The sequence below is a fragment of the Rissa tridactyla genome, chromosome 2, assembly GCF_028500815.1.
Source record: "Rissa tridactyla isolate bRisTri1 chromosome 2, bRisTri1.patW.cur.20221130, whole genome shotgun sequence".
Lineage (NCBI taxonomy): Eukaryota > Metazoa > Chordata > Aves > Charadriiformes > Laridae > Rissa > Rissa tridactyla.
The window spans coordinates 126,239,844-126,266,064 of record NC_071467.1 but is presented as its reverse complement, the minus strand read 5'-3'; the positions used below and the strand labels follow the sequence as shown (position 1 = coordinate 126,266,064).

General features: G+C 41.8%; 1 protein-coding gene across 2 annotated transcripts in view; it reads left to right on the top strand.

Moving 5' to 3' along the window:
- The window catches only part of LOC128905423 (ubiquitin-conjugating enzyme E2 E2), a 223,342-nt gene that overhangs the window by 181,984 nt on the left and 15,137 nt on the right, over nucleotides 1-26,221 (top strand). For both annotated transcript variants that reach the window (XM_054191520.1, XM_054191519.1), the window contains exon 5: nucleotides 14,501-14,648. In XM_054191520.1, the coding sequence (XP_054047495.1) occupies nucleotides 14,501-14,648 (148 nt within the window). The remainder of the gene's footprint in view (nucleotides 1-14,500; nucleotides 14,649-26,221) is intronic.

Sequence of the window (26,221 nt, the reverse complement as noted above, 5' to 3'; positions counted from 1 at the left end):
CACAGTAGTAATGTTTATAGTAGTTAACATTGATATTATCGGGAAAAGTTTTAAAAAAGAATGAGAGATATGAATTCGAAGTACTTGTCACTCTGTAAATTGGACTTTCCCAGCCAGTGACCTAAAGGTGGGTCAGTATAGCAGTGTTAGAGATGGTCTAACTTTGTTTCCCACTTTTAGTGTTCCAGTTTAGGGAAACTTTGAGGTCACTGACAAGTCTTACAGGGCTTGTACACCTTGCTGACTGCACAGTTTCAGATTCAGATACCTGTGATTACACAGTGAAGGAAGAATTTTAAACTGTATAACTTCCCCATCAGTTAGTTAAAGCTCTGGGCACGCTGAGTTTGGGTGACGCCCTGTTCTTCCTGCCTTCCTCCCAGCCCAGGCCAGTCCAGACTTCTTACTTGTTATACAAGGTCCTTGACAGGCTCTTTTATTTGCTTCTTTGCTGGGCTTAGTCTGTTTGTAGTAGTTGTAATGGCAGGGTTGCATTCATTTCCCCAGCAAATTAAAATTATGCTATTATGGGGATACTGGCATATCCATCAAATGGATTTATTGAGTATAAAATAGAACTTGAAGTTCTCTCTCTGAGATCCAAACTTAATATGTGAAGAATTAGATCTGAAAGACAAGTTGGAGGGATATCGTTTGTCATTCTCTCTGTTGAATCTGTTGAGTCTTGAGACAATATATGCAATAGGCATCCTTTTAAAATAGAAGGTGAAGGTCCAGTTTGATGTTTCACCACGAGGTAGAGACTTTTTCAATCCACACTCAGTTGTGTTTGGCAACTGTATTATTTTTAGACATCAATAATGCAGCTGTGCGTTGCTTATTAATGAAATATCAAGCAAAGAGGTGGTTCTTGTTCTGCTTTGTAATAGATTTTTTTGTCTGCCTTTATCTTGATGCCAGTTTCATTGTAAGAAATGTGTGCATATAAATCATATGAAAATGTACTGCTTGATAAAAGATGAGAGAGTTGATGATGCCATATTGTATTACTAAAAGGCCAGTATTTATGATGAGGGAAATGATTATCTGTAAGAAAGTAATGAGTACATGCGCACAGGGGACTCATGTCAGATATAACTAATATGTCACTAGCGTATTTTGTACACAAGGATTCTTATTCCATTCACTTCAGCCACTTGTAAATGACCCCTGTTTTCAGTCCTGCTGTAGGATCTCTCATACTGTTGCTATTTCATTACACCTATTTTCCAGACCCTATGAAACTAATTCATAGGTAGAATAGTTTGGGAAATCCCTTGAATAAAGCAGTGTGGGAAGATGTCTGCTTGTCATAAGGTAGCTGCTGCCAGTCAGTGTTGTTGGGAAATGATGGCTAAATATGTTCTTCACATGCCTATTTCTAGCAAAAGAAAGGTAGTGGGTACGTGGAACATAACATACGGCCTCACAGGATGGTGCTATCTGTGTCACTGGGTGTTGGCATCTCTTCTGCTTCACAAAATTTGTGATATTTGGTGCTGTTCTCAAAATCATGGGTCCTAGGGTTATGGGAATAGACCATTTTAGGGTTTTTTTCTAAGTATAGTCTCACTCCTTATGGATCTGTCATCTTAAAAAATCTAGAGATAAAGTGCAAGACCGTGGAATGTACTGAGAAAGACATAAAACGTATTCCTGAGTGTTGGCAAAATTACCTCCTGTAAGTACATAGCAGAAAGGGTCTAATTCACATTTCTCACTGTGATTGAATTCATACATTCCTCCTGAGATTTCTGTGGGCCATTTTCATCCCTCTTTTACTATGAAGTAAGGAAACATTTAAATGAGTACTGTCAAAATTGATCTTCCAAAACTGTGACCACAGAAGACCTGGGAAGAAACAGAAACTGTATTTCCCAGATGCAATTACTTGACCCAGACTAAGGTTCCAAAGGCAAATGCCCACGTCACATAACATAGTTACTGTTAAAGAGCCTAATCCAAAGCGTATTAAAATCTGCAGAAAGATTTCCACAATCCCTTTCCCTTATCTGTTCTCAGATGTTGCACACTCTATTGTCGTGCATGTGTATGTTGTGCATGGATGTTGGGAAAGGTGAAATAGGTTTTAAAATAGGAAAAATATATTGGAAGTGGATTCTGGAGAAACATATTTTATTTGTATTGTTATAATTAAAATATGTTTGTGGTATAACCATTGTTTGGTTTGTATTATACAAAGTTCTCAGTATTTTCTGAAAGAGCCAGATTCCTTCTATAAACACTGTTGGTGCCTATTCAGATCATTTGGCAACCTGCTACATATTGGAAAACATTAAATAAAACAAAATTAAACATCTGAGAACACATGCACTTGAAGAAAAGATGTTTGCCTATATTTTGGAGATTTTTTAACAAGTATATAAAGTAATTTTCATTTGTTCTTCTAGATAGTTAACCTGCTTTACCACCTTATCTTTATCATGTAAAAGAAACTGAATCACTCATTCATTCAGATTTTAATCAAAGAAAAAATATCTATCAAAACCTTTCATTTTTATGTATTTCTTCAGTTTTTACACCCATGTAGCCTTCAACATCACATCCTTTTAATATTTTAAAGTTTTAACTCTATTCTTTACATCTTCTAATTATACCGTGTGCTCCAGTTCACGTTCCTAGTTTTGTATAGCCAAGCATCAGTGCCATCAAGTTTCCCTTCCAGTCTACACCAACCGGTCTTTCCCCTACAGGTGCATATTTTTATTATTGTCAGTCCTTACCTATCATTGTCTCTCTAAAGTTAAGCCATAAGCGTAATAGCAAATTAAGTTATTCTTTGCCAAAATAGAATATACCATGTGGTAAGTCAGAATATAATTTGCTCTCACAATATTCATTTTTTTTCCCCTTTGAAGTCAGTCTATTTCGGTCTTTCAACTTGGTCTCATGCCTGGAAACTGGACTCCAGATTTCCCGAGCCAGAGGTCACTGACCCTTTCAGCTTTGCTTTCCTTTTAAATCAGTGGCATTTTGCTTCACTCACAACCGCAGCACACTCCTGCAGAGGAGGGAGTTGTTCTTCCCCAAAAAGTTTATCTGTGTGTGACTGATGCAACCCGAATAGGAGTGAGGGAGGGCCATCCCAGCCTAACTCCGATTTATCTCTACAACCAAGAGAACACGATTTTTAGAACAGCTCATCTGAGAACTGACAAATTAGCTCTGGCTTTCTGAGAGGCTCTAATCAATTAAAAACATTTCCTCGCCTCCACTGCAAGGAAGCTTCTGTAGCACTGCGGAAATTAGCTGAGCACCCAGTTGTCTGAGTCAGCAAGAAAGCAGGCAGCCTGCAGAATCGCCGTTCTCCTTTCAGCTGCATCCCAAGTATCACGTTGCTTTTATGAGATGCCGGGCGGGAGGCAGGTATGGAACAGACAAAGCGAGGCGGAGATGTGGACATGATCTCACCGTCAGCTAAAGGCCAGATGCTGCTGAGGTTTCAGTGTTGGTCACAAGGGTGAGGTTTCACTTCAGCCCCAAAATACAGCATCTCCCTTGTAGTGCAGTGGGCTGAAGACTAGAGAAAGCCGTGCCCTGTTCAGAGCGGTCACTTAAAGAAATGAACAAAAATACTTAGACGGCCTGCCAAGGACATAACCCTACATTTCTCCAGTGCCTTAATGACCCCTCAACCTTTTTTAGAAATACCTTTGAGATTTCTTTTTCCTGCTAACTATCTTCCTTTCATCCTTAATGGATTCAGACAGTTCTCCCCTTGGCTTTAACAAAGGAAAGCTCTCTCTCGCTCTGCCTCTTTCTTTGGTATATTGAATGGGGTATATAGCTATGCATAGCTAGATGTCTCTAGTGTGGGGAGGCGTATATCTATGGGTATATATGTGTGTGTGTATATATATCTGTATATGAATATGGCTTATCATATCTTTCCATCAGCCCAATCTGAGAGAAAGAATTTCAGCTAAATTTCTGTCCTTGGTCCACATCAGTGAATTCCCCAAGTATGCAAACTTTTGATCTGAGATCCTTTAAAGTTTAGCCGTTGCAACAAACTAACACTGCATCATTATGTACACTATAGTTATTGAAGGAAGGACAGTAATTTCATTATCCTGTATACTCTCCCTCCGGAGCAGGAAACCTTGACAAATCAAGAAGCCATATCAGGGTCTTTCATACAGGTGTTTATAGAAAAATGAACACTCTTCAAGAGAACTCTCCCCCCAGGAATTGTCACTGCTGTGGTGTCTGCATTTTCATCAAGAATAATCTTTATTAATAACTTCTACTCTCATATTTGACTGCGTTCAGTCTATTACAGTGTCAATTCAATTTAACCGTAGCTGATACAATATGGATATATCTATCATTATCCTAGTACTCTGCTAGCTTTATTTTTGAATTTGAGTGATTTATAAAATCTCTTAATCCCAACTCTACAATTAATCTTGCTAGGGACTTTAATCTCAGCTGACTGAAAAATGGTTCACAGGACTTGAAAGCTGCAATATGCTAAATCACCTCTAAATCAAAATTAAAATAACAGAAAACTCCCATTTCCTCCTTGTAAATCTCATATGTCTATCGACTGCCTGAAAAATTGTTCTTAACATTTGAAAGCCTAGGCTGTTCTAAATCAACTGCTCAACTGCAAGGAGGGTCTTTTTCCTTTGTAAATATAATGCACAGTGTCTATAGAATCTGGTTTTAACGGCAATATGAAGCATTTTTACAATTTTTTAATGCAATTGTCATATAACACTGATCTCTACGCACTAAATATCATTAGGCGGAATCCTTCTTCTGTGGCACGAACTTGCTACCTATTTCATAAATTCGGCTTCATGTACGAGGCACAGTTCTTTTTGTTCTTGGCTTTTACTCTACTTTTTCATACTTATTTTATATGTGATTGGCTATTAAGGACACTTTTCTCTGCAGTGTAGTAGAAAAACAGTGTTTGCAAGAGTAGATGAGAAAAAATAAGCAGTCCTTGTTATCACTAACCTCAATTGTTAAAATGAGCCTTACGAGGCAGACCCACACTTTAACTTGCGTGCGTCACTATTAACACAATTTACATTTGAAACTCTCTAACTCAGAATAACCTTAAGTACAGCCTATTTGATCATGGCTGTTTACCATCTCTGCAACCCTGGTGTAGGCAGGGCTTCAGTCAGCCTTCTCTTGCTCCCCCCAGATATTGCCATCCTATGACCAGCCTTCGAATGCGATGGTCTCCTGTCACCGTTATCCCTTATGTTCGTTTGCCTCGTCATACTCCTCTCATAGCTTCTGTCACATCACATTAGCTCTCGGTGCCGTGCTGTGCTGCTCACAACTTTTCTCAGCTGGCTCCTGCCCTCCCCGTCCTCCTCCTCCTCCTCCTCCTGATGGTCTGGTGGTCCCTTGCCTGGCGTATTCCCACACCGCTGCCTCCCCCGGCCCCTTTGCTGTGCCTCCGCACTCCCTTGTTCTTCACCCGGCCTTGCTATTTACATCTTCTTGCTGAGCGCAGCCCGTGGATCCTTCATCCATGACAATAAATGGAGTTGGCAGGCTTTCCTAGCGAGCCAAGACTTTGGGCGGCTGCAGGCAGAAATCAAATGCAGGGGAGTCTTTGAGAGGGAGAAATGGACAACCTACCACCAGCAGACCGTTGTCAGAGCTCACAGTATCAGCCTGCTCTTCTCGGAGCGGCTGTTCCCAGGCATGCGAACCACAGCGTACAGCTCCCACGCTTGCACCACTTGCAGTCAAACTCCCTTTGTTCCATAGGTCCCATATCTTCAGGTAACGCTGAACCTATAGGGCAGCGTGTAGTGGTATAGGGCTCAGGACAGGTCAAATCCAGGTAGCTCCTTAAAGAAGCTTTAATGTCTCTCAAAATGGCAGAATCACAGAGATGTAAAGTGGAGGACAGAGATGCAAGCAGAAATACTGACATATTTCTGAGGCTGAGGAAAAGATCAATAGCTACGTTTTATTGCGAATAAATGCGAAAGTCACTTTTGGTAGGGCAATACCGTGTAAATCTCTGAGATTTCCTTTGAATTCAGTTATCTGATAATTCTTCTAGTAATTGCCAAATTGAATTGCCATTTCTTCTAATGAATAGCCTTCTTTTTCAATCTGTTTTTAATATACTAATTCATATCAGTAGTTTGTATTGATTTATTTAGACTTGATGAAAATGTCCCTATCAAACTAAACTCTTCCTGTTTTCCATCCCGCAAACTTAGGTGGTTAATCATTTCTTTCTGTTTCCTATAAATACCTCATAAACTAAGCTCCCCAAAAGGGCCTGTAGAGGCATCTTATGGGGAATACCTTCTGCCTCACAGCAGTGGTTTGTATACTGCTTGTAAAATATGTTTTCAAAAGAGGACTCATGATGTCTATTGGATGTTTCAGAAACTACGTAATGCTGCCATATCACACACGTTTTACTACTGCATAAAAGCCACACATAATCTAAAAATACATCATATCTCAATGTTCTTTCTTGTCCTCTTTACCTCACACACACATATATATACACGGATGTGAGAGAATTTTTTGTACATTATGACTATAGAATAAGAGTAGATGAACTGATTAGGACGGAAAACTATGGTTTTGAGGTCAATCTGCCTAGAACTTCTCATGTAGGGAGCACTCCACTGCAGGCATGGAATCATATAACCATAGAATGGTTTGGGTTGGAAGGGACCTTAAAGTTCATTTAGTTCCAACCCCCCTGCCATGGGCAGGGACACCTCCCACTAGACCAGGCTGCTCAAAGCCCCATCCAGCCTGGCCTTGGACACTTCCAGGGATGGGGCATCCACAGCTTCCCTGGGCAGCCTGTTCCAGTGTCTCACCACCCTCACAGTAAAGAATTTCTTCTTAGTATCTAGATTAAATCTACCTTCTTTCAGTTTAAAACCGTTATCCCTCGTCCTATGGCTATACTCCCTGATAAAGAGTCCCTCCCCATCTTTCCTGTAGGCCCCCTTCAGGTACTGGTAGGCCAGTATAAGGTCTCCCTGGAGCCTTCTCTTCTCCAGGCTGAACAACCCCAACTCTCTCAGCTTGTCCTCACAGGAGAGGTGCTCCAGCACTCTGAACATCTTCATGACCTCCTCTGGACTTGCTCCAACAGGCTGTTAAAACTGGGCACGTGAAAAGAAGCCCAGGTTTCTTAGAACAAACTTTTAGGCCTTGAAATGCCTGCTGCAGCCCTGTGCCCACAGCCCCATGATGGCGACACCTGCCTCTGCCTCCATCCCGGAGCTCCCTCCTTACAGAAGCATAGCAGAATTAGGAAGAGCAGTGAAATGCCAGCTACTGCCTGTCATGTGGTGATATGCGATTTTTCTCATGTAAAATAAAAATGTTGCTATGTGCTAGGCTAGCTCACATTTAGGTGAGAAGAGTTGGATTGCGTTAAAGCAAACATGGAGGAGTACTTTGGGGCGCTCAGAGAGGCGGCGCATGTAGGACAGTACGGCCTGCATGCTTTACACTGCAAAAGGGAGGATTTATTTTATAAAAGTTAAATGGCCGGTAAATCTTTAAAAATTTTAGTCTCTAGAAAAGGACTTTATTGCTGACTTTCCATACGGCATTACTAATTGTAAGAAATATTACGCTGATTAAATGAAAATCATTTTATAAAAGCTCGTATTGACTTTGTCACAGAAAGCTTTTGATGCTTTGCATCTTACTATATTGCTTCTATTCTCAATGTCCCTAACCGGAACAGTAATCCATTTCCCTTATTCTCTCCTGCTCTTTTATTTCCAGAAAGCTTTGTACAGTTTAGGATGATTTTTTTTTATTTGCCCTCACAGGTACATCAAAGATCATCAAGGTTCCTTTTTACTTTTTCTGATATTAAATCTGTGCACAAAATGAGTACATTTATATAACGTAGACATTTAGTATTGCTGTGCTTAGTCAATACTAAGGGGATTTTTTTTCCCCTGCAACAGTCCATTAAAGACAGTGTGAGTTGTTACTCAGCTTCATAATTACCGTGAATATAATGAATAATTACTCATATTGCATACTGTTTCATTTTCAGTAATTTTAAAGGTTAACTCATGTGGATGCTATTATATCCCTTTTAAATTGTTATCACTTTTGGCTAGCTATGTCTTGCATGGTGCATTTTGCCACAGAAACCCAGAGTAGTTTGCACATCAGATTTTTCTGTAGGTCAAGCAAAAGTAATTACAATTTATTATTTCCTGCTATTGCAGATGACATATATTTTCCCTCAATAAAATAAACTACAGCTATTCTTAACCAACTAAAATTAGGTGTGAGCAAGTTTTTTAAGAACTGGCTGAAGTTCGCTTCTTGGCATATATTTAAATCGTGCTCTTTAATAGTGAGCATCGTGTGGTCAGTCATTTATTATGCACTTTGTGTGATAATCCATTAAGTATCTCAACAATTCTTCGTGTGCATGCTAGAAATCCGTAGTTAGAAACCAGAGAAACCCTGTCTTAGAAAGGCAGCCTCAGTGCTGGGTATAGATAAAATGAAGTGCACTCCGTAAGAAATTTAAGGATGTTAATTAGTGTGAGGGCTATTGCATGAACATTGTGTCACTCATAACTGTAAGTATTTTTCATTTAGGTTGTTTTATAGTATTTTTCTAATATGACTAAAGAGTGTAGGCCTGATCTTGTTTTTATTATTCTTTCTATTCGAGCAGACAAATCTATTGCTCATAAAGTCTGACAAACTGAGATGGGAACTACTTACTCCCTCCTGAGCTCCATGAACATCATCATAAAGGGCATCATATTTTTTAATATATATATAACCTTTTCTGTATGCAGTACAACTTCTTCCACTTCAGGTAGTGCCACCGCAGTTTTATTAAAACGGAACTCCAGGGGAATATTTGAGGAAGACAGAAGTTTCATCTCAGGCAGGCATGCAGAATTGCACCCTTGTAAGAAATGAAAGAGCTTGAAAGGAACTTTCCAAAACTGCCGGAATGAGAGCCCTGGGATCTCAATCCTGCGTCCGGTGTTGGCGGAGCAGAAGGGGGTTGGTTTTGTTTATTTTCCTGTTGACTCTGGGAATCTTTCACCTCTCCCTGCACAGTTACCAGGCTTCAGTGGGAGGAATGAGGAAGAGGAGGTGGGGGTTTGAACACAAACAGGCTGAAGAAAGCAATTCCTGAGTGCACGCTCTAACCCCTTGTCTGCTAATATGCAAAAGCGGAGAATCACTTCTTCCTCCTGATAAGTTTTTGAAGAGAATTACGACGGGATTCAGTGGAGTCTGGAAGCGCATGAGATGTGTCTGTGGGACTGGCCCTTTCAGAGCTGCCGTGCCTTTACGTGCCTGTCTCTGAATCTCACAGCGAAGGTTAAACAAGTCACACGCATAGATGCCAATGCCCCAGTGGCTGCTTGGGTTTAGACCTAACATAGGGAACATTTCGGTGCAAAAGAGAGACAAAGAGTGATTTTAGGACTACATTATTATGCAAAACTGGTGTTCAAAATCACTCTGAGATCCAGAAGTGATTTATCTGGCCTACAACCAGTTGCCTCCAATCACTCAACTGAAATCATCTTAATTCACTCTTCCCAGGTTTTTTAAAGTCTTTCTTCAGTCCTAAAACTTATTCAGTGAACAGCCAGCCATAGCTTTACATGTACCTCTTTTCTCTCTAATCATTTTTTCTCTCCCTTTGGAATAAATAACTTCATTTTCTTCTTAGACACTATATAAAGCATTTTTTTATTTGTTTAATTCTGTTTTACAGTATTCAGAAGGGTTTGGCATTCAGCAGTAGATAAACAGATGAGTTTATTATTGTTTACTTCCAAAACTGATTGCATATAAATTCCTTATCATTACCTTTAAAAAGCTTGTTTATAGTACTCTTAACGTTTTTCAGAAGATAGTCCCTTTTTTTCACTATTTCCTGTAATTTGCATTTTTCTGACCTGCACTTTTATTCAACAAAAATGAGATACCCTCTTAAAATTGCAGAATGAAAGAGAGTAAATCCATAAAGGGCACTTATCGTTCAAAAAAAGGATAAATTACTCCTCTACCATTCAATTGTCTGAGGATAGCTTCTATACACCCACACACTCCCTTGAGCCCCTGCATGGGATTGTTTAGGTGTTTTCATTAGGGGATAAATAGAAAGAGAGTGCACTGTTTATAGGAACCATTTAAGTGGCATCAAAGGTAAAAATATGACCATAATAAAGAAAATGTAGTTCCCCTGGAATGGTATTATAACTTGGTTTCTCTCTACACATATAATAGAAACGACCCTGCATAGCTTTAAAATGTGGGTATGGTAAACACAACATCCAGGAAGTTACATGTCAGCATTTCCCACATTAGCTGCAATTTGAGGCAATACCTGGATAAGGAAAGCAATATGTCATCCCAGTTGTACTCTGTGATGCTTTGGGAGAACACTGTTACCTGCCACCATCACTCCACAGCTCCCAGCGTATTAAGGCTGTCATTGATACAACTTCTTTTGAAATTCTGAAAAACTTTGATTTTTTTGTCATTAAAATGTCTCTGTCTACTTAGGCAGGCATTTTAAAGCGCAGTGGCACGTTTGTCGAGTCAGTGACATATTTGTCAGTGATAAGCAGCACGCCTTATCTTGTGAGTGGGCGCCTTCCTCAACGTCACGGGTTTAAGATGTGCTCATACTGAAAAAATGCTACGTTTCAGGTCTAAGTGTTTGCTAGAAGTAGCCTTCTGACTACAAATGGGTGTAGTCCCACGTGGTATAGCCTAAGATGGCAATGGAGCGTTGAACAGCTTAGGAAAGACATGAACTACTTCCGTTCATCCCAGTGGCTCTCTGAATCCCACCAAATTCCCAGTGTCTCTGCTTCAATGCTTCAAAAGCAACTGAGGCAGGGGAACGTGTGGCAACGTGTCTGTCCTCTCAGATGACGGCAAGACGGTTACACGTTAAAATCCAGGCTCAAATTGATGGCCTTCTCTTAAGCAGGTTACAAGCTCAAACTGACCTGTCTATAAATAATTTAGAGGGTATAATTTAATCTGTGCAATGGATTCAGTGTGTTTCCCCTGCATTCGGTGAGACCACATATATCCTATTACTCGGTGTATTCAGGTATCACTGAATAATGTCCTCAAATTTTTCATGATAGAAGCATAGGAGAGCACCTTTGTTCAGGAAAAATAATTAAGCAAAACCTTTATTCCAACAATGTACTAGATGTCCTCTACCTTGACTTCAGCAAGGCTTTTGACATTGTCTCTCATAACATCCTCCTTAGGAAACTCAGGAAGTGTGGACTAGACGAGGGGACAGCGAGGTGGATTGAGAGCTGTCTGTGACAGGACTCAGAAGGTTGTGATTAATGGAGCAGGGTCGAGTTGGAGGCCTGTAACCAGTGGTGTCCCCCAGCGGTCAATACTTGGACCAGTATTGTTTAACGTATTCATCAACGACCCGGACGAGGGGGCAGAGTGTATGCTCAGCAAGTTCGCTGATGATACCAAACTGGGTGGGGTGGCTGACACCCCAGAGGGCCATGCTGCCGTCCAGCGTGACCTAGACAGGCTGGAGAGCTGGGCTGAGAAGAACCTAATGAGGTTCAACAAGGACAAGGGCAGGGTCCTGCACCTGGGGAGGAAGAATGTCAGGCAGCAGTATAGATTAGGGATGGACCTGCTGGAAAGCAGCTCTGAAGAAAAGGGTCTGGGGGTCTTGGTAGACAGTAAATTATCCATGAGCAAGCAATGTGCCCTTGTCGCCAAGAAGGCCAACAGAATTCTGGGCTGCACAGGAAAGAGTGTGGCCAGCAGGTCAAGGGAGGTCATTCTCCCCCTCTGCTCTGCCCTGGTGAGGCCACAACTGGAATACTGTGTCCAGTTCTGGGCTCCCCAGTTCAAGTGGGACAGGGAACTAGTGGAGCGGGTCCAGCATAGGGCAACACAGATGATTGAGGGACTGGAGCATCTCCCTTATGAGGAAAGGCTGAGAGAACTGGGACTCTCTAGCCTGGAGAAGAGAAGGCTGAGGGGAGACCTTATTAATGTTTACAAGTATCTAAAGGGTGGGTTTAAGGAGGATGGAGCCAGACGCTTCTCAGTGGTTCCCAGTAACAGGACGAGGGGTAATGTGCACAAGCTGGAACACAGGAAGTTCCGATCAAATATGAGAAAAAACTTTTTTACGGTGAGGGTGACAGAGCACTGAACAGGCTGCCCAGGGAGGTTGTGGAGTCCCCTTCTCTGGAGACTTTCAAGACCCTCCTGGATGCAGTCCTGAGTAATGTGCTCTGGGCAATCCTGCTTTAGCAGGGGAGTTGGACTAGATGATCTCTAGAGGTCCCTTCCAACTCTGAAAAATTCCATGATTCAGTGATTCCGTACTGAGAAGTAAGCATGCAATACTTAAAATTGAGCAGGTGCTAAAGTTTGCGGGAGTCATGGGACATCCTGCTAGGAAGCCTTCCCTGATTCACTTATATCTCAAGTATAAGAATGCCTGGAGCTAATCTGTCTGGGGACTTCATGAACCTACAATTCACAGGATGCTCCTCCACACCAGCTCCCTTTGTGGACACTTTTGACATGCAGTTTGTGTAAGGTGGTTTACAGCTTTTGTGTATTTGTAACCTTCCTTTGTAGGCAAACATTTAATTTTATCACTAAATGTTTTTTCTTGATCTTGCAGAAGATTTCCTTCACTCCAAATGCTGAATGTGCTTGGACTCCTAATGAGGGGGAAAAATAGATCATCTAGCTATAGTGTTTGGATGAATTGATCTCATTGTGCCAGAAATATTTTAAATTCTCATAAAAGTCCCAGAAGTGAAGCACTTAGTCTGGAAAACAATAAGCAAAACCACAAATGTAGGGGGAAAAAAAGAAAGAACCTACAAATACATAGGTTATGGAGTGACAAACTATTAAATTATCCTATCAATTGGCAATACAGTTAGACATCGATGTGTTTAAAAACTGGTGAACGTGCTTTGTCGAGATCTTTGTTACAGAACTCACTGATCCATGACACTGGGCCCAAAAGTGTTTTCCCAGATTTATGTGGAGAAGTACTTAAAAGAAAAAGTATTTATTGTTGAATGCAGTGTTTTAGTATTTTAATAGCAGCAATGTACTACCTTTTCTTTCCATTATTCTGTCACAGCTGCTTGATTTAATCCAAAGGAGCAGAATTTTTCAGCATGTTAGAGAATTATTTTTTTTTTAATAGAAGTAAACCAGTTACCATGTTATTTCACTTGTATCCTCTCTTCTGTTTACTGACAAGCGGCCTAATCTCAATCCCGCTGAAATCCCTGAGATTTCTGATTTTATTCAAAAATAGGACCATGCCTGTCATCAGTCTCCATTACACTCCAGAAGCAGGTTTATCTGTGTGGTAGAGCAGGGATAGGTGCCTCAGCGTTCACAGTTATTAGCAGTGTCCAATTCTGGTGAAGAGCACAGCTTTCTTAAATGGGGGTGTGCTTCGCCTGCTGTTGTCTCCTGCCTAATCAGCCCCTCTGTTGGCGGGGTTATTGCTGATGAGGTAGGCCACTGAAATTGTACATTTTAATTTTAGATGTTATGAACACGTCATTAAAACCATCTGGTTTGGCTTGTCTTTTGGGTAAAACTGATGGAGAAATTAGTTCTTGATGGAGGCCCCCAAGGGGTAGTTTTCTATATTGTTCCTTCTTAACCGGTAGCTCCAGTATTCATTCCAAACTACGATACGGACTTTTGTAGCTGAACTTCTTTTAAAATAAAAGGCCCATATCTTCGACTTGAAGCAGAAGCACATCATTCTAGGGTAAAAGAAGTAATCTTCTCCTTGTTTTTTTACATGTAGGATGACCTGGGAGACAGTATAAAATGCATACAGAAATCCTCAAAATCAACCACACAAAAAAAAAAAAAAACCAGAAGGGTTTTGTGAGCAATTCTTCTGATTCAACTGAAACTTAAAATTTGGAAATAAAAGCATTTTATTTGAGCAGCCTTTCTCAAAGATATTTCACTTTACTTTTTCCAGGAGCTACTGATGTGATGCCTCCACATTTTTTTTCCAGCTTAATCTATTGAGTCAAATGGTGAACAGATGAAGACAGCAGAAGAATCTGTCTTCTGCCTCTCTTCAAAGCGTGAAGCAGCTGTGGGCCTGAGTTGTGAACGGTGTCCAGATCAGTGGCTGGAATAACTTTTTTTGGCCCCACACAAAAATAATGAGATCAGTGAGACCAAGGCAAGGGGAAACTTGGGAGACGTGTCCCAGTCTCACCTTTCACAAACCGGTTCCACTGCTGGCCATAAGTGGAAGAGGCAGACTTCATTTTCTTTATGTTCTCATGAATATCCCTATCTTGCCAGGTCTTTAATTGACAGTAGCAGAGTACTGTCATTTCAACCAGGAAAGCAGAATATTAGTTTGTAGAGTTTTTTAATTGCTTAATAATCACATAATTACTGGCTTGAACACCATTGTACTTAGACACGCTGTCTTTTTTAGGTAACATTTCGGACAAGAATCTACCACTGTAATATTAACAGCCAAGGCGTCATCTGCCTGGACATTTTAAAAGACAACTGGAGCCCGGCGTTAACCATTTCTAAAGTTCTCCTCTCCATCTGCTCCCTCCTCACAGACTGCAACCCAGGTAAGACGAATTAACTTTCACATTCGCATTCATTCACGGTTCATATTCAGTCAGCTATTAGGACGTGGTCCGTGCGCTGTTTTACTGCTACCTACTGAAAAAACGACAAAAAGGTAACTTTTCAATGCCTTTCATTTAAATTAAGGCATAGTATAGAAAGAAAGCACAATTTCAGGAGCTCAAGTGTGTTTTTAGTACTTGAGAATAAAAATCTTTTAATTCAAAAAGTCTAATTGGTAGAAAATACCTTGTAGTAGGCACTAATTTGGATATTACAACCAGGATATTAGTACCAAGAAATATTAATGAGTTAATAAATATTGAAAAGGAAAGCTTTCATTTAAATATGATGATAATATGGTCTCTGAAAAGAATATTAATAGTACTGACAATGATAGATGTCTAACACAGACTCTACAAATAATGAAAATTAATTTAAATGAGGTTTATTCAATATCCTGGACAGCCAGTATGAGTATTCAAAGCAAGCTGTCATTCTTATTAACTAGCATAGCACTTAACCTCTTCCCTCAGCTCTTTTAGATTCGTTTTCCGCCATTGACCACTAGATCTGTAATTTCCACTTTCTCTTACCCTATTTACCAATGAATGATTCTGACTGTAGCCTTGGAAAATCGTAGTGTATAGAAATTATGAAAGAATGGTTAAAGAAAAAGTAAGTGAGCTGAGGGTTATTGCTGGTTTATTTTTTATTGTACGCTTCCATTTTTATTTTTTTTTTAATTTGCCATCTAGTTTTTAAACCTCTAGGTTTCCTGTTTTTGAACTTTTCTCCCCAACCAAGGGGCTATAAATTGCTTTGCAAAGGGCAGAATGCGAGATTCTTGTTTAATCAAGGGATGAGTCAAAAGCTGTAACAGAAGACTGAATTATTTCCAATTGACTATTTCATTTTCATGTGGGTTTGTTACTGTATATAGTGTTAAAACTTATGGCATTCCTTCCAGCTGGAGTGGTAGAGGAGCCCAGTGTTACCATTTCAGGCACATTTATTTCAGGTGTGTTGGATGCTCGCTCCTTATGTCTCTGAAAGATGCATTTCTGCTAGTGTCTACCCCAAAATATGCAGAAGTGCCTGTAGGAATTCAGGCAGATGGGTGACAGAAGTATAAAGAAAAGCAAACGAGTATTTGCTCATGTGTCTTAGAGACGAGGTAGGGACCTAGAGACAGTGCAAAGCTGTGTTGGGAGTGAGAAACTGGCAATAAGTATGTGCTCATTTGTGGTTACCTCTCTTTGGAGGGATACAGCCAACTTGAAAGCCGGCCACTTTCAAGTAGTGATTTGAAATTTAGAAATTTCAAACTAAACTCTGCCCTCTCCATCATTTTCTTTCCCTTAGACTATTTTACAGATGCTGACAAACAACAGTTTTAGCTGACCAGGTGTGTAAGAGCAACACTGAAAACACTTACGCATAATATATTATCATATGCCATAAGTTCATATACAAAAAACGGGAGGTTATTCTTCCCTTCAGTTTCTTTCAGTTAGTAAGCATAAGCGTTCTCATGACCATAGTAAATAAAACCATTTTTATGGCGTTTCATTTTCAAACGTTCTCTTCAATTACAAAGTAGTTTTGGATTTTGTTACTACTTCATGTTAAAATTTTCCTATGATCTTTCGAGGAATTAATGCAATTTCTTAATTCGTGTTGCGAATTCCCCTCATGTGAGGCACCAATGGCAGGTAGCTGTGAACTGCTGAGTCATTTTTGCCGTCGTTTGAGATTGCCTGTTTCGTGTTAGATACCTTTTTTATTGAAAAGTGAACTTTGAATGTTAGTTATGTACAACAGAGGGCTTGCAAAAACTTACAAGTTCTGACTTTTCAGCATATTGCCTAATATGCTACAGCTTGTTCTGGTTGTACTGCCTGTCCTGTTATTTTTTAATGACATTTTATCACCAACATGATTGGTTCCTTGCCATCCAGATTAGATTGGATGGATGGATGGATGGATGGATGGATGGATGGATGGATGGAGATAGATAGAGAGAGAGAGAGAGAGAGAGAGAGAGAGAGATACATCACCGATATATATATCACTGATATACCTATCACTGAGATATATCATGTACATGTGTACATATATAGATACAGAAGCATGCAGATATATGTATTTTCCTCTCTGTCAGCTGGGAGTAATTTTCTAATCCCTCGGTCCTCTCCTCATCTAACCAGTCTGCCCCTTTCTAAAGGCAGAAACCCAACAGGGGACTCGATTTGATAAGCAACTTTGAACTCTTTGTTCACCGTTCATCAGCCAGAAGCAGATCAGGTCAAATGGAAAGGCAACACTGAATCTCCCACAAACATAAACACTTGGGATGGGCGAGTTTTCCACCCCCAGCCTCTCTGAAGGGAAAAATCAAGTATCAGTTACCCCCTAGTCCTACATTTATGCAAATCTTCATTAGAACAACAAATAGCAGTAAGAATGGCAGCTAATTAACCCTCAGTCATACACAGTGATTAAACGGAGCTGGAGCACAGCTGCAGCTTCATTGGCAAGCGCTGCTATTCTTCTCCAGCAGGCTGAGCAAATGAAAAGAGGTATTTGCTCCTGCCGCTCCTGTCATTCACACAGTAATCTACAAAAGCCACGGAGAGAGTCTCTTTCCTCCCCGGTTATACATCACCGCCCTTTGTTCCCTATCACTCCAGGCAGGAGCGAGTTTGTCCTTTTTAAACAACTAATACAATCCTTTACTCATAAGCTGTCTCAGACCCTTCAGCCCTGATTATTATTAATTGTCTCTATTTTGCTTGGCAGTATCAGCTGGTAAACTGTGTTAATGAAATGTCTGAATTTTGTAACAGCTGGCTGAGTTTTTTTCGTGGGGGGAAGGGGTGCCGTAGGGTTTGTGTATGAGTGAACATGTGTGAATTATCTGGGAGCGCGGGAGAGCCAACTGGAATGGTATCAGAGAGATGGGAGAGATGACGGGATACACTAGCATTCAGTCTGGGGATTCGTATTTTTCTTTAAGGTGGTACTCTGGGGCACGGCACACATCTTTTGCTACAAAGCAGGGCCCCAGTCCTGTAAATATTTTGGCATGTGCATGAGCAACCCTGCAAAACCCAATAGATACATTCATCTGCGTGAAACCGAGTATGTAAGTGCTCAGAGGCTATTTCAGTGCTTGAGCACTGAAAATATTTACTTCCAGTGTTAGCTGCTAGGGTTTGCCTACGTGGGCAGTAAGTTATTGCAGAGTAACTCCATGTGTGGACACTCCCCTCTGAAAATTTATTAAGTCAAGTCACGAAAAACTGTCTTACTTGGAGTATAAGTCAACTGTACTTTAAGTATTCAAGCAGAGCCGCAGGAGTGTGAATTCCCACACTGCCTTAATCCAAAGGAGCTTTCAAGTGTGGATGGCCCCTGAGGTTTTGTATTTTTACTGAGCTTCCAGTATGAAAACAAATTAATTATTTTTATATTTGGAGAGCTGGTGATGCTGATCTGGGTTGAAATGCTTACTGTTCTTAGTTGGTCATTGCCACCTCAGCTCTGCCAAAGGTTCTCGGGCGCCAGGAAAATTCTCATTTGCAAATGCTTCAGAGAAAATAAATTGAAACACAGACGAGACTGCGCTGCAACTTTTTTCTTCGCGTGGCCTCCTTCTTCACACCTTCAAAGTCTGAACTTGGCTGGCCTGATTATCCCCGATGTCTGAACACTCCAACGCTGAATCCTGTCTGCTTAATAACACGCAGCTAAGCCTTGATTAGGACATCAGAACAAAACCTGCTACATCTCCCTCACACCAGCCTTTTCGCTCCTGGTGTCACCCTCCGCCTCTAGCTCCTTACCATTTTTCCCACGCGCAAGTTCCACGGCCAGTGGGGATTTTATCCCTCGATTGTACCATTGATGTTCCCGAACCGAATGCTTCGGCGCTGCTCCTGCCCCTGTTCCCCGTGCGTCAGGCGGTGGCCGGCTGCGCGCTCCTGCGATGGGGATGTGCACGGTGGTCAGACAGAGGATGAGGGGGGCAGCCTGAGACGGGGAGCAGCTGCGGCATTTCTTTCCCACAAATGTGCTGGGTCAGGCTGAACACTTGGCTGCTGCTGGAACCAAAAAAACTGCGGAGGGGCTCTACAGAGCCTCGCTTGCTTTGCTCTTTAGAAACCACTGCCTGATTTCTAGCCTGAACTGACTCACAGGAATTTTATACCCACTTGTTTTTAAGCAAATCTTATTGTATAGCTTAAGTGACTGTTTTCCTGGTTTTCATTCCCGATGTACTAATGAAGAACCGTCCTCTTTCCCCCTGGTCTTTATTTTCTCCACGCTAACCAGACCTGTGTCTGTTAACCTCCTTCTGTAAGAGTGGCTTTCCGTTCCCCTGCTCGTCCTCACAGCCCCCTCCTTGCCCCTCCATCGCACTGCAGTCATCGTTCCTCAACGTGCCTGGCTCGTGTGGAGTTCATCAGGGCATGAGGCACGGCTAGACAGGCTAACCCGCTCATCATCACCGTCATCCGGGTTGAAATATTTACTGCTCCCCGCTGGATGTCCCTATCTCACTGGCAGCCCTGTCAAAGGTTATTTCTCCCTTAGCCCTGTCATTTTCACTGTTTCTCTGCTTTCTAACCCAATTTAGTGAAATGGTGGAGAAAGGAAAAGGAAAAGGGAAAGGGAAAAAAGGAAAAGGAAGAGAGAGCAAAAGAAAGAAAAAGCTTTTGCTAGAAAAGGGCATTAACCTCTGTCAAAGGCAATGCACAGACAACTGACAGCAGTACCCACTTCACCTGAGTCAGCAGTGGCCAGGTTAGTTGGTCTGATTCTGCTCTCAGATCCTTCAGTGGCATATTATATTAGCAGTGTAAAGCTGCTTGTCCCTTGTTATCCTTCAAACCCAACAGAAAGTGCGAGACGGTTTGTGCAGTGTTACACGTAAAGTTTGCTGTCAATGTAGTTTGAGATTGAAGCGTATGCGTCCTCGCAGTCAATGTCCTTATAAGAGTAAATGAGTTGGACAGATACTGCTGCATTACTTTGATGTGAGCCCCATCAATTTTTATAGAAGCTGCAGTTGCTGAGCACATCTGAAAAGTAGACTACTTATGTTAAAAAACGCATATTGTGGTTTTCAAGTATAATGTGCCTTGGTTAGAAGTATGTGTGCTGGTGTTTTACAAGTACTGCCATGAATCATGAATTTACTAGATGGTTTCATACTTTATTAACCCACATTAAGTGACGTGGCTGTGCGTTTTAATGACTTACATTTATCTAAGCATAGATAAACAAAGTCAAACAAGATCCTAAGTTTATAGGGATCTTTACTTGTCTCACTAAGGGACACAAGACATACTTTCAAGCTTTCTTTACATGAGTCATCCTTATGTTTTGCCTTTATCTTCCCCAGAAACTGCATTGTTTTCATCACAGAGTAGGTATAACTGGCAATTTTGGATAAATACTATTGTTGTTTTTCTCTTGCAATTACAAGTTATCCATGTGGTTTGGCATGATTTAGGTTTGCCTAAATTTTCTGCCAAAGAAATATTAACCCTCTTACTTGCACCTGTATGAGGGTGCTGGTATTTAGGAAACTTTAAGAGATGGGATGCAGTTATTACAATATTATTTTTCCTTTTTTTCTTTTTTTCCCCTTGTTATTTTCCTAAAGGTTTGTAAGGTTCTGTACTCATACTGCTGAGAATGTAAATCCAGTTCTGTCATCCTTTGCAGAAAAGGATTCAACACTGTAATTTAATACATATCTTTGATCCTCAGTGGGATCTGAAACAGCACTTTGGAGAGCCACTTTTCAACATAAGCATAAAAGCCCTAAAAGCCTGAACGGTATTTGCCCTGCTACAAAGCTGCTAGAATTGCAGCTGTCTGTTTCCAGGACTTTTGCAAAACAGGAGTAGGTGGGGAGATTTAAGTCTGAAAACATGCGAGGGGAAGAGTTGAATTAGCATACTGTCTCGATTTCTCAGCCCCTTTCCCTTTCAGCCAGAAGTGTATGCTCTCGGAGGGAAGTTGGTATCCTTCTGCAATGCCACCACCCCATCCCTCAGCAGGTTTGCCTTCAGCAGCCTTCCCTGAAGCTCACTGTTGGAACCTCTCTGGCCAAGGTACACATCTGCATCCTAGCAGGAGGCCCCAGGGTACGGGCGCAAGTGCAACATGGGTAGATCTCGTGTTTAGAAAGTTTGAGCACCTCCACATTTTGAATTTGTGTTCATATTTGGGAAATTTAAGCTTCATCCAAATGCTCGTTTGTAGCAATTCATAGAATCATAGAATGGTTTGGGTTGGAAGGGACCTTAAATATCATCTCGTGCCAACCCCCTCTGCCATGGGCAAGTACACCTTCCGCTAGACCAGGTTGCCCAAAGCCCCATCCAGCCTGGCCTTGAACACTTCTAGGGATGGGGCATCCACAGCTTCTCTGGGCAACCAGTTCCAGTGCCTCACCACCCTCATAGTGAAAAATTTTGTCTTGATATCCAATCTAAATCTACCCTCTTCCAGTTTAAAACCATTACCCCTTGTCCTATCACTACACGCCCTTGTAAAACGTCCTTCTCCAGCTTTCTTGTAGGCCCCCTTCAGATACTGGAAGGCCATTATATGGTCTCTCTGGAGCATTCTCTTCTCCAGGCTGAACATCCCCAACTCTCTCAGCCTGTCTTCATAGCAGAGGTGCTCCAGCCCTCTGATCATCTTCATGGCGCTCCTCTGGACTCACTCCAACAGGTCCATGTCCTTCTTATGTTGGAGGCTCCAAATCTCAACGAGTGCTGCAGGTGGGGTCTCATGAAAGCAGAGTAGAGGGGCAGAATCACCTCCCTCAACTTGCTGGCCATGCTTCTTTTGATGCAGCCCAGTATGCGGTTGGCCTTCTGGCCTGCAAGTGCGCGTTGCCAGGTCATGTTGAGCTTCTCATCAACCAACACCCCCAAGTCCTTCTCCTCAGGGCTTCCCTCAATCCATACTTAATCCATTTCCATTTAATTCTCAATCCATTAATTCCTTAATCGCTACCACTTTGCGTAAGGTATTGACAGGTAAATCTAGATAGGCTGGTTAAGGAAGTCCCTTGATGCACTGCCAGGAGCTCCTGCCCCCTGCACTGACCGAGGGATTGTTTTCTGCACACCCCAGGCAAAGGGAAGTAGATTAATTTGAACCGTCTCAGGAAAACCCATCTCCCACTGGGAGTTGGAGCGAGGCTGCCAGCCTTCAACGTGACACCCGCTGACACGTTCCGTTCCTCTGACTCTGCTTTGGAATGATCATCTCTGGTGCAGTGACATTAACACCCAAAATTGCCACGGCCACTTGCAAAGCGAGCGTGTGTCAGCACGTTAAGTTCCACGGGAGTAGCTCTCTTTTTTGAGCCGATAAGCTCCAGCCGTACCAGCATACATTTTAATACTCTAATAGATGTCCACTGTATCAATAAAAAAAGATCTATTTTCAGAATTACTGTGAGATCTGAAAGCGCTAGCCTGTCCAAAAAAAAAAAAAAAAAAAAGTTTAAAAATAAATCTAAGGCAGCTTAATAAAGGAAAATGTAACATAGCTGTAAAAATAAAATCTGTTCCATGCTGGAGCCGTTTGGCTCCAAGTGAGGATTTGGCTGACTCGTGGTCACAGCTCTGCTGTTTGGCTTCCATGTTCGAACTTTAAAATAGCTACCCAGCCCCGGGTAATGAAGAACAGGTCCATGCCCCTCGCCACTCAGCAGACTGGATGTTTCTTTTTTCTCTCTGTTCTCCTATGTATCTCGATCTAACAGGAAGCATGTATGATGTTTCTCCTCATCTGGTGCTTCTCCATAGCAGAGGCTGCTTTCTGTCAGTGCCGGTTCACGTCAGATGTTCCTTCTGCAATTTTTTAGACTTCCCAATTATCATTCCTTCTTTTCCCCTCACCCCCGGTTGTGAAGTGAATTTAGAAACTCCGGATGACAGCAAGTTCAAGGGATGAGCCACTTCTCATTTTCCTCATTCTTGTAATTTTTTTCCTTAGAGCCATAATCTGCACATTTTGCTACTATCAAAAAACTTTGCTTCAGAATCCGATCTGATTTTTTTCCTTCCCATTTAGCAGTTTAACAGCTTTGTTCAGTTTATCAGAAAGGGCTCCTAGTCTTTCCTGTGCCAAAATATATTCTGTACTGGTTTGTAGTGAAATTTTGTTTCCTTTTAGAACATTTTTGTCAAGACATATAGAAAGCAGAGGAAAAACATAAATACTCCTTCTGTAATAATCCAGAACATATTTGAGTAGATTTGTCAAATATGATGAATATTCTGGAAAATTACTGAAATACTTAGAAGCTGGCAAACCAGTTTTTAATTTGTCCAATTTTATAAAGCTGGCTAAACCCTGCTACTTTGATTCTTCCCTGGCACCCACAGGCTACCAGGTGCAATGTCACAGCACGGTACTATCAGACATACAACAAAATAATCTCGTTTTGCCATATATCCTTTTTGTAAGCAGCGGAGGGCTGTGTAAACAATGAAATTGCTCTGTTGTCTGAGATTATTTATATTCTCTAGTTTGGAGCTGTTTTTCCCTTTTCTTCAGAGTTTGTATACTGTGCTCTGTCAGGAAACGGGCAGGTTTCTGGGCTCTTTAAGCACAATGGAAAATGCTCTTTTTGTATCTGGAGCAGGAAAATACTCTATGCCGTGTCACTCAAGCGTGGCAACAAGTAAGAGATGGTAAACAAAAGTTAGAGCGGCAAGCAATCAATTCACGTAGTAATGATTTTTGGTTTGTTCTAAGTTGCAACATAACCTTTCTGTCCGTTTTTAAATCTCTGCCTTGGGTTGTCTCCAAATGAAATGAGCTCACTCCGGAGGCTTTTGCTTAGCAAATACAAAATGTAGTGTGTGGTTGCTCTGCTGTCTTGGTGCTGCTGGGCTGGGAGCAGAGCGGATGGGGGTTTTACAAAAAGGCCACCCTAATAAGTTACCCTAACGGAGCACAAAAGGAAGATGCAGCATAAAACTGACGGGGTTTGTTCTGCTCTCAGTGGGTGCAGAACAACAACGTCAAAGGTGGGGTTGCCTTGGGAAAAACCCATCACCATCACCATGAGCAAAACGATCCCGTCAATTGCAACAAAGTCCTTTTTGCCAGAAACTACCTATTTATCTTTAAATACTGTATGTTCCCCTGCCTGTTCTGCAGAACCTGCTTATATTTATTGAAATAATATGTACATATTTGGACTGATCCTATCATATATTCTAGAGCTGATATTTATAAATTCTTGATAGTCTATCAGTGGTTTCTCTTTCCATTCCTTTTAAAAGATACTGTAGTATACTACCTGTACTATAGTATTTATACAATACTAATTGCTATTCTATAGTTTGAATCATTTACAGTTTCTCGTATTATAAGCTGGACACAGTACCAATATGTTAAAGGCATTTAGGCATCTAAAGTTGCTGGCAGACAGCCGGCAGGGTTTTCAGTACTTCCCGTGGGATTTAGGCATCCAAAGTCCCACTAGGAGTCTCTGCACTGCCAGGAAGAGACTTTCTGTACATCTGGTCTTTAAGTATTTGCAGACACATACACCTATGTGTGTTAAACTCTGCGGATGTGACTTATAAACATGAAATTAAACATATGTAAATGCAAGCAATGCAGCAGCACATTATGAAAATTATTAATAGATAAGCATTGAAAGAGAACTAATTTGTTTTGCTGTAAAGAGCTGATGAAAATGTTACAAGATTTTGTTCTTATCAACTGACTAAGTCCCCTCAACATGAACCCATGACTGTGGGGATTATTATAACAGCAGGAAAAACATTTGTGAACTGTCATCCCTTTAGTAGTTCTCAGGAAAATATGTCTTGGAATATCTCCTAATTATGTGTGCAGGGGGAGGAGGCTTGGATCAGGATTACTATTTATGTTGGCCCAAATCTTTGCTCTTTTCAGTTGCACATTGACAACACCTTATGGTGTGGTGGGTTGACCCTGGCTGGATGCCAGCTGCCCACCAAAGCCGCTCCATCACCCCCCTCCTCAGCTGGACACGGGGAGAGAAAATACAACGAAAGGCTCATGGGTCGAGAAAAGGACAAGGAGAGATCATTCAGCAATTACCGTCATGGGCAAAACAGACCTGACTTGGGGAAAGTTAATTTAATTTATTACCAATCAAAATCAGAGTAGGGTAACGAGTAATAAAACCAAATCTTAAAAACACCTTCCCCCCACCCCTCCCTTCTTTCCAGGCTCAACTTCACTCCCGATTTCTCTACCTCCTCCCTCCAGTGGCGCAGGGGGACAGGGAATTAGGATTGTGGTCAGTTCATCACACGTTGTCTCTGCAGCTCCTAACTCACACTCTTTCCCTGCTCCAGTGTGGGGTCCCTCCCACAGGAGACAGTCCTCCACAAATTTCTCCAATGTGAGTCCTTCCCACAGGCTGTAGTTCTTCACAAACTGCTCCAGCATGGGTCCCTTCCACAGGGTGCAGTCCTTCAGGAACAGACTGCTCCAGCATGGGTCCCTCATAGGGTCATGAGTCCCACCAGCAAACCTGCTCCAGCCTGGGCTCCTCTCTCCACAGATCCTGCCAGGAGCCTGCTCCAGCACAGGCTTCCCACTGTGTCACAGCCTCCTTTGGGCATCCCTCTGCACCAGCGTGGGGTCCTCTATGGGCTGCAGGTGGATCTCTGCTCCACCCTTAACCTCCATGGGCTGCAGGGAGACAGCCCACCTCACCATGGTCATCACCATGGGCTGCAGGGGAATCTCTGCTCCAGCACCTGGAGCACCTTCTCCCCCTCCTTCCTCACTGACCTTGGTGTTTGCAGAGTTGTTTCTCTCACATGTTCTCACTCCTCTCTCCCAGCTGCAATTGCACATTTGGGTCATCGTCTCCCCCCGCCCCTGCTTCTTAAATATGCTATCCCAGAGGCACTACCACCATCGCTGATGGGCTTAGCCTTGGCCAGCGGTGGGCCCATCCTGGATCCGGCTGGCATTGGCTCTGTCGGGCATGGGGGAAGTTTCTGACATCTCACAGAAGCCACCCCTGTAGCTCCCCCCGCTACCAAAACCTTGACATACAAACCCAATCCATACAGGTAGAAGAGGGTTGTTCGTGAGCATAGAGGCATTTCATGTGTTTAGATTTAGGCTATTCAAAGCTCACAAGACGTAATTTAAAAGATTAACACAACTTTAGAAGTAAAGTTGTTTAGAAATACATAGTTTTAAAACCCCCATTATGGTTTCAGAAGTCTACAGTCTGTATAAATAATTTTTTCTCTGAAAAGTGTCTGGAGCTATTTACATAAAAATATTGGTCGGTTTATGTAATTTAGAAAGTGAATGGTAGAGAATACTTTTTAAAAATAAAAAGTGCAATCTGGATTTTATGCCTTGTGGTATCCAAGGCATAAAGCAGTCATTAGCTGTAGCTCCAGGTATCCGTCACACAGGCACTTACCCTATTCTTTTTTTATCTGATGTAACTCTAATAATCACTAGAAGGAGGATTGTAGTCATTCTCTAGCAGAAAACCAGTACTGCT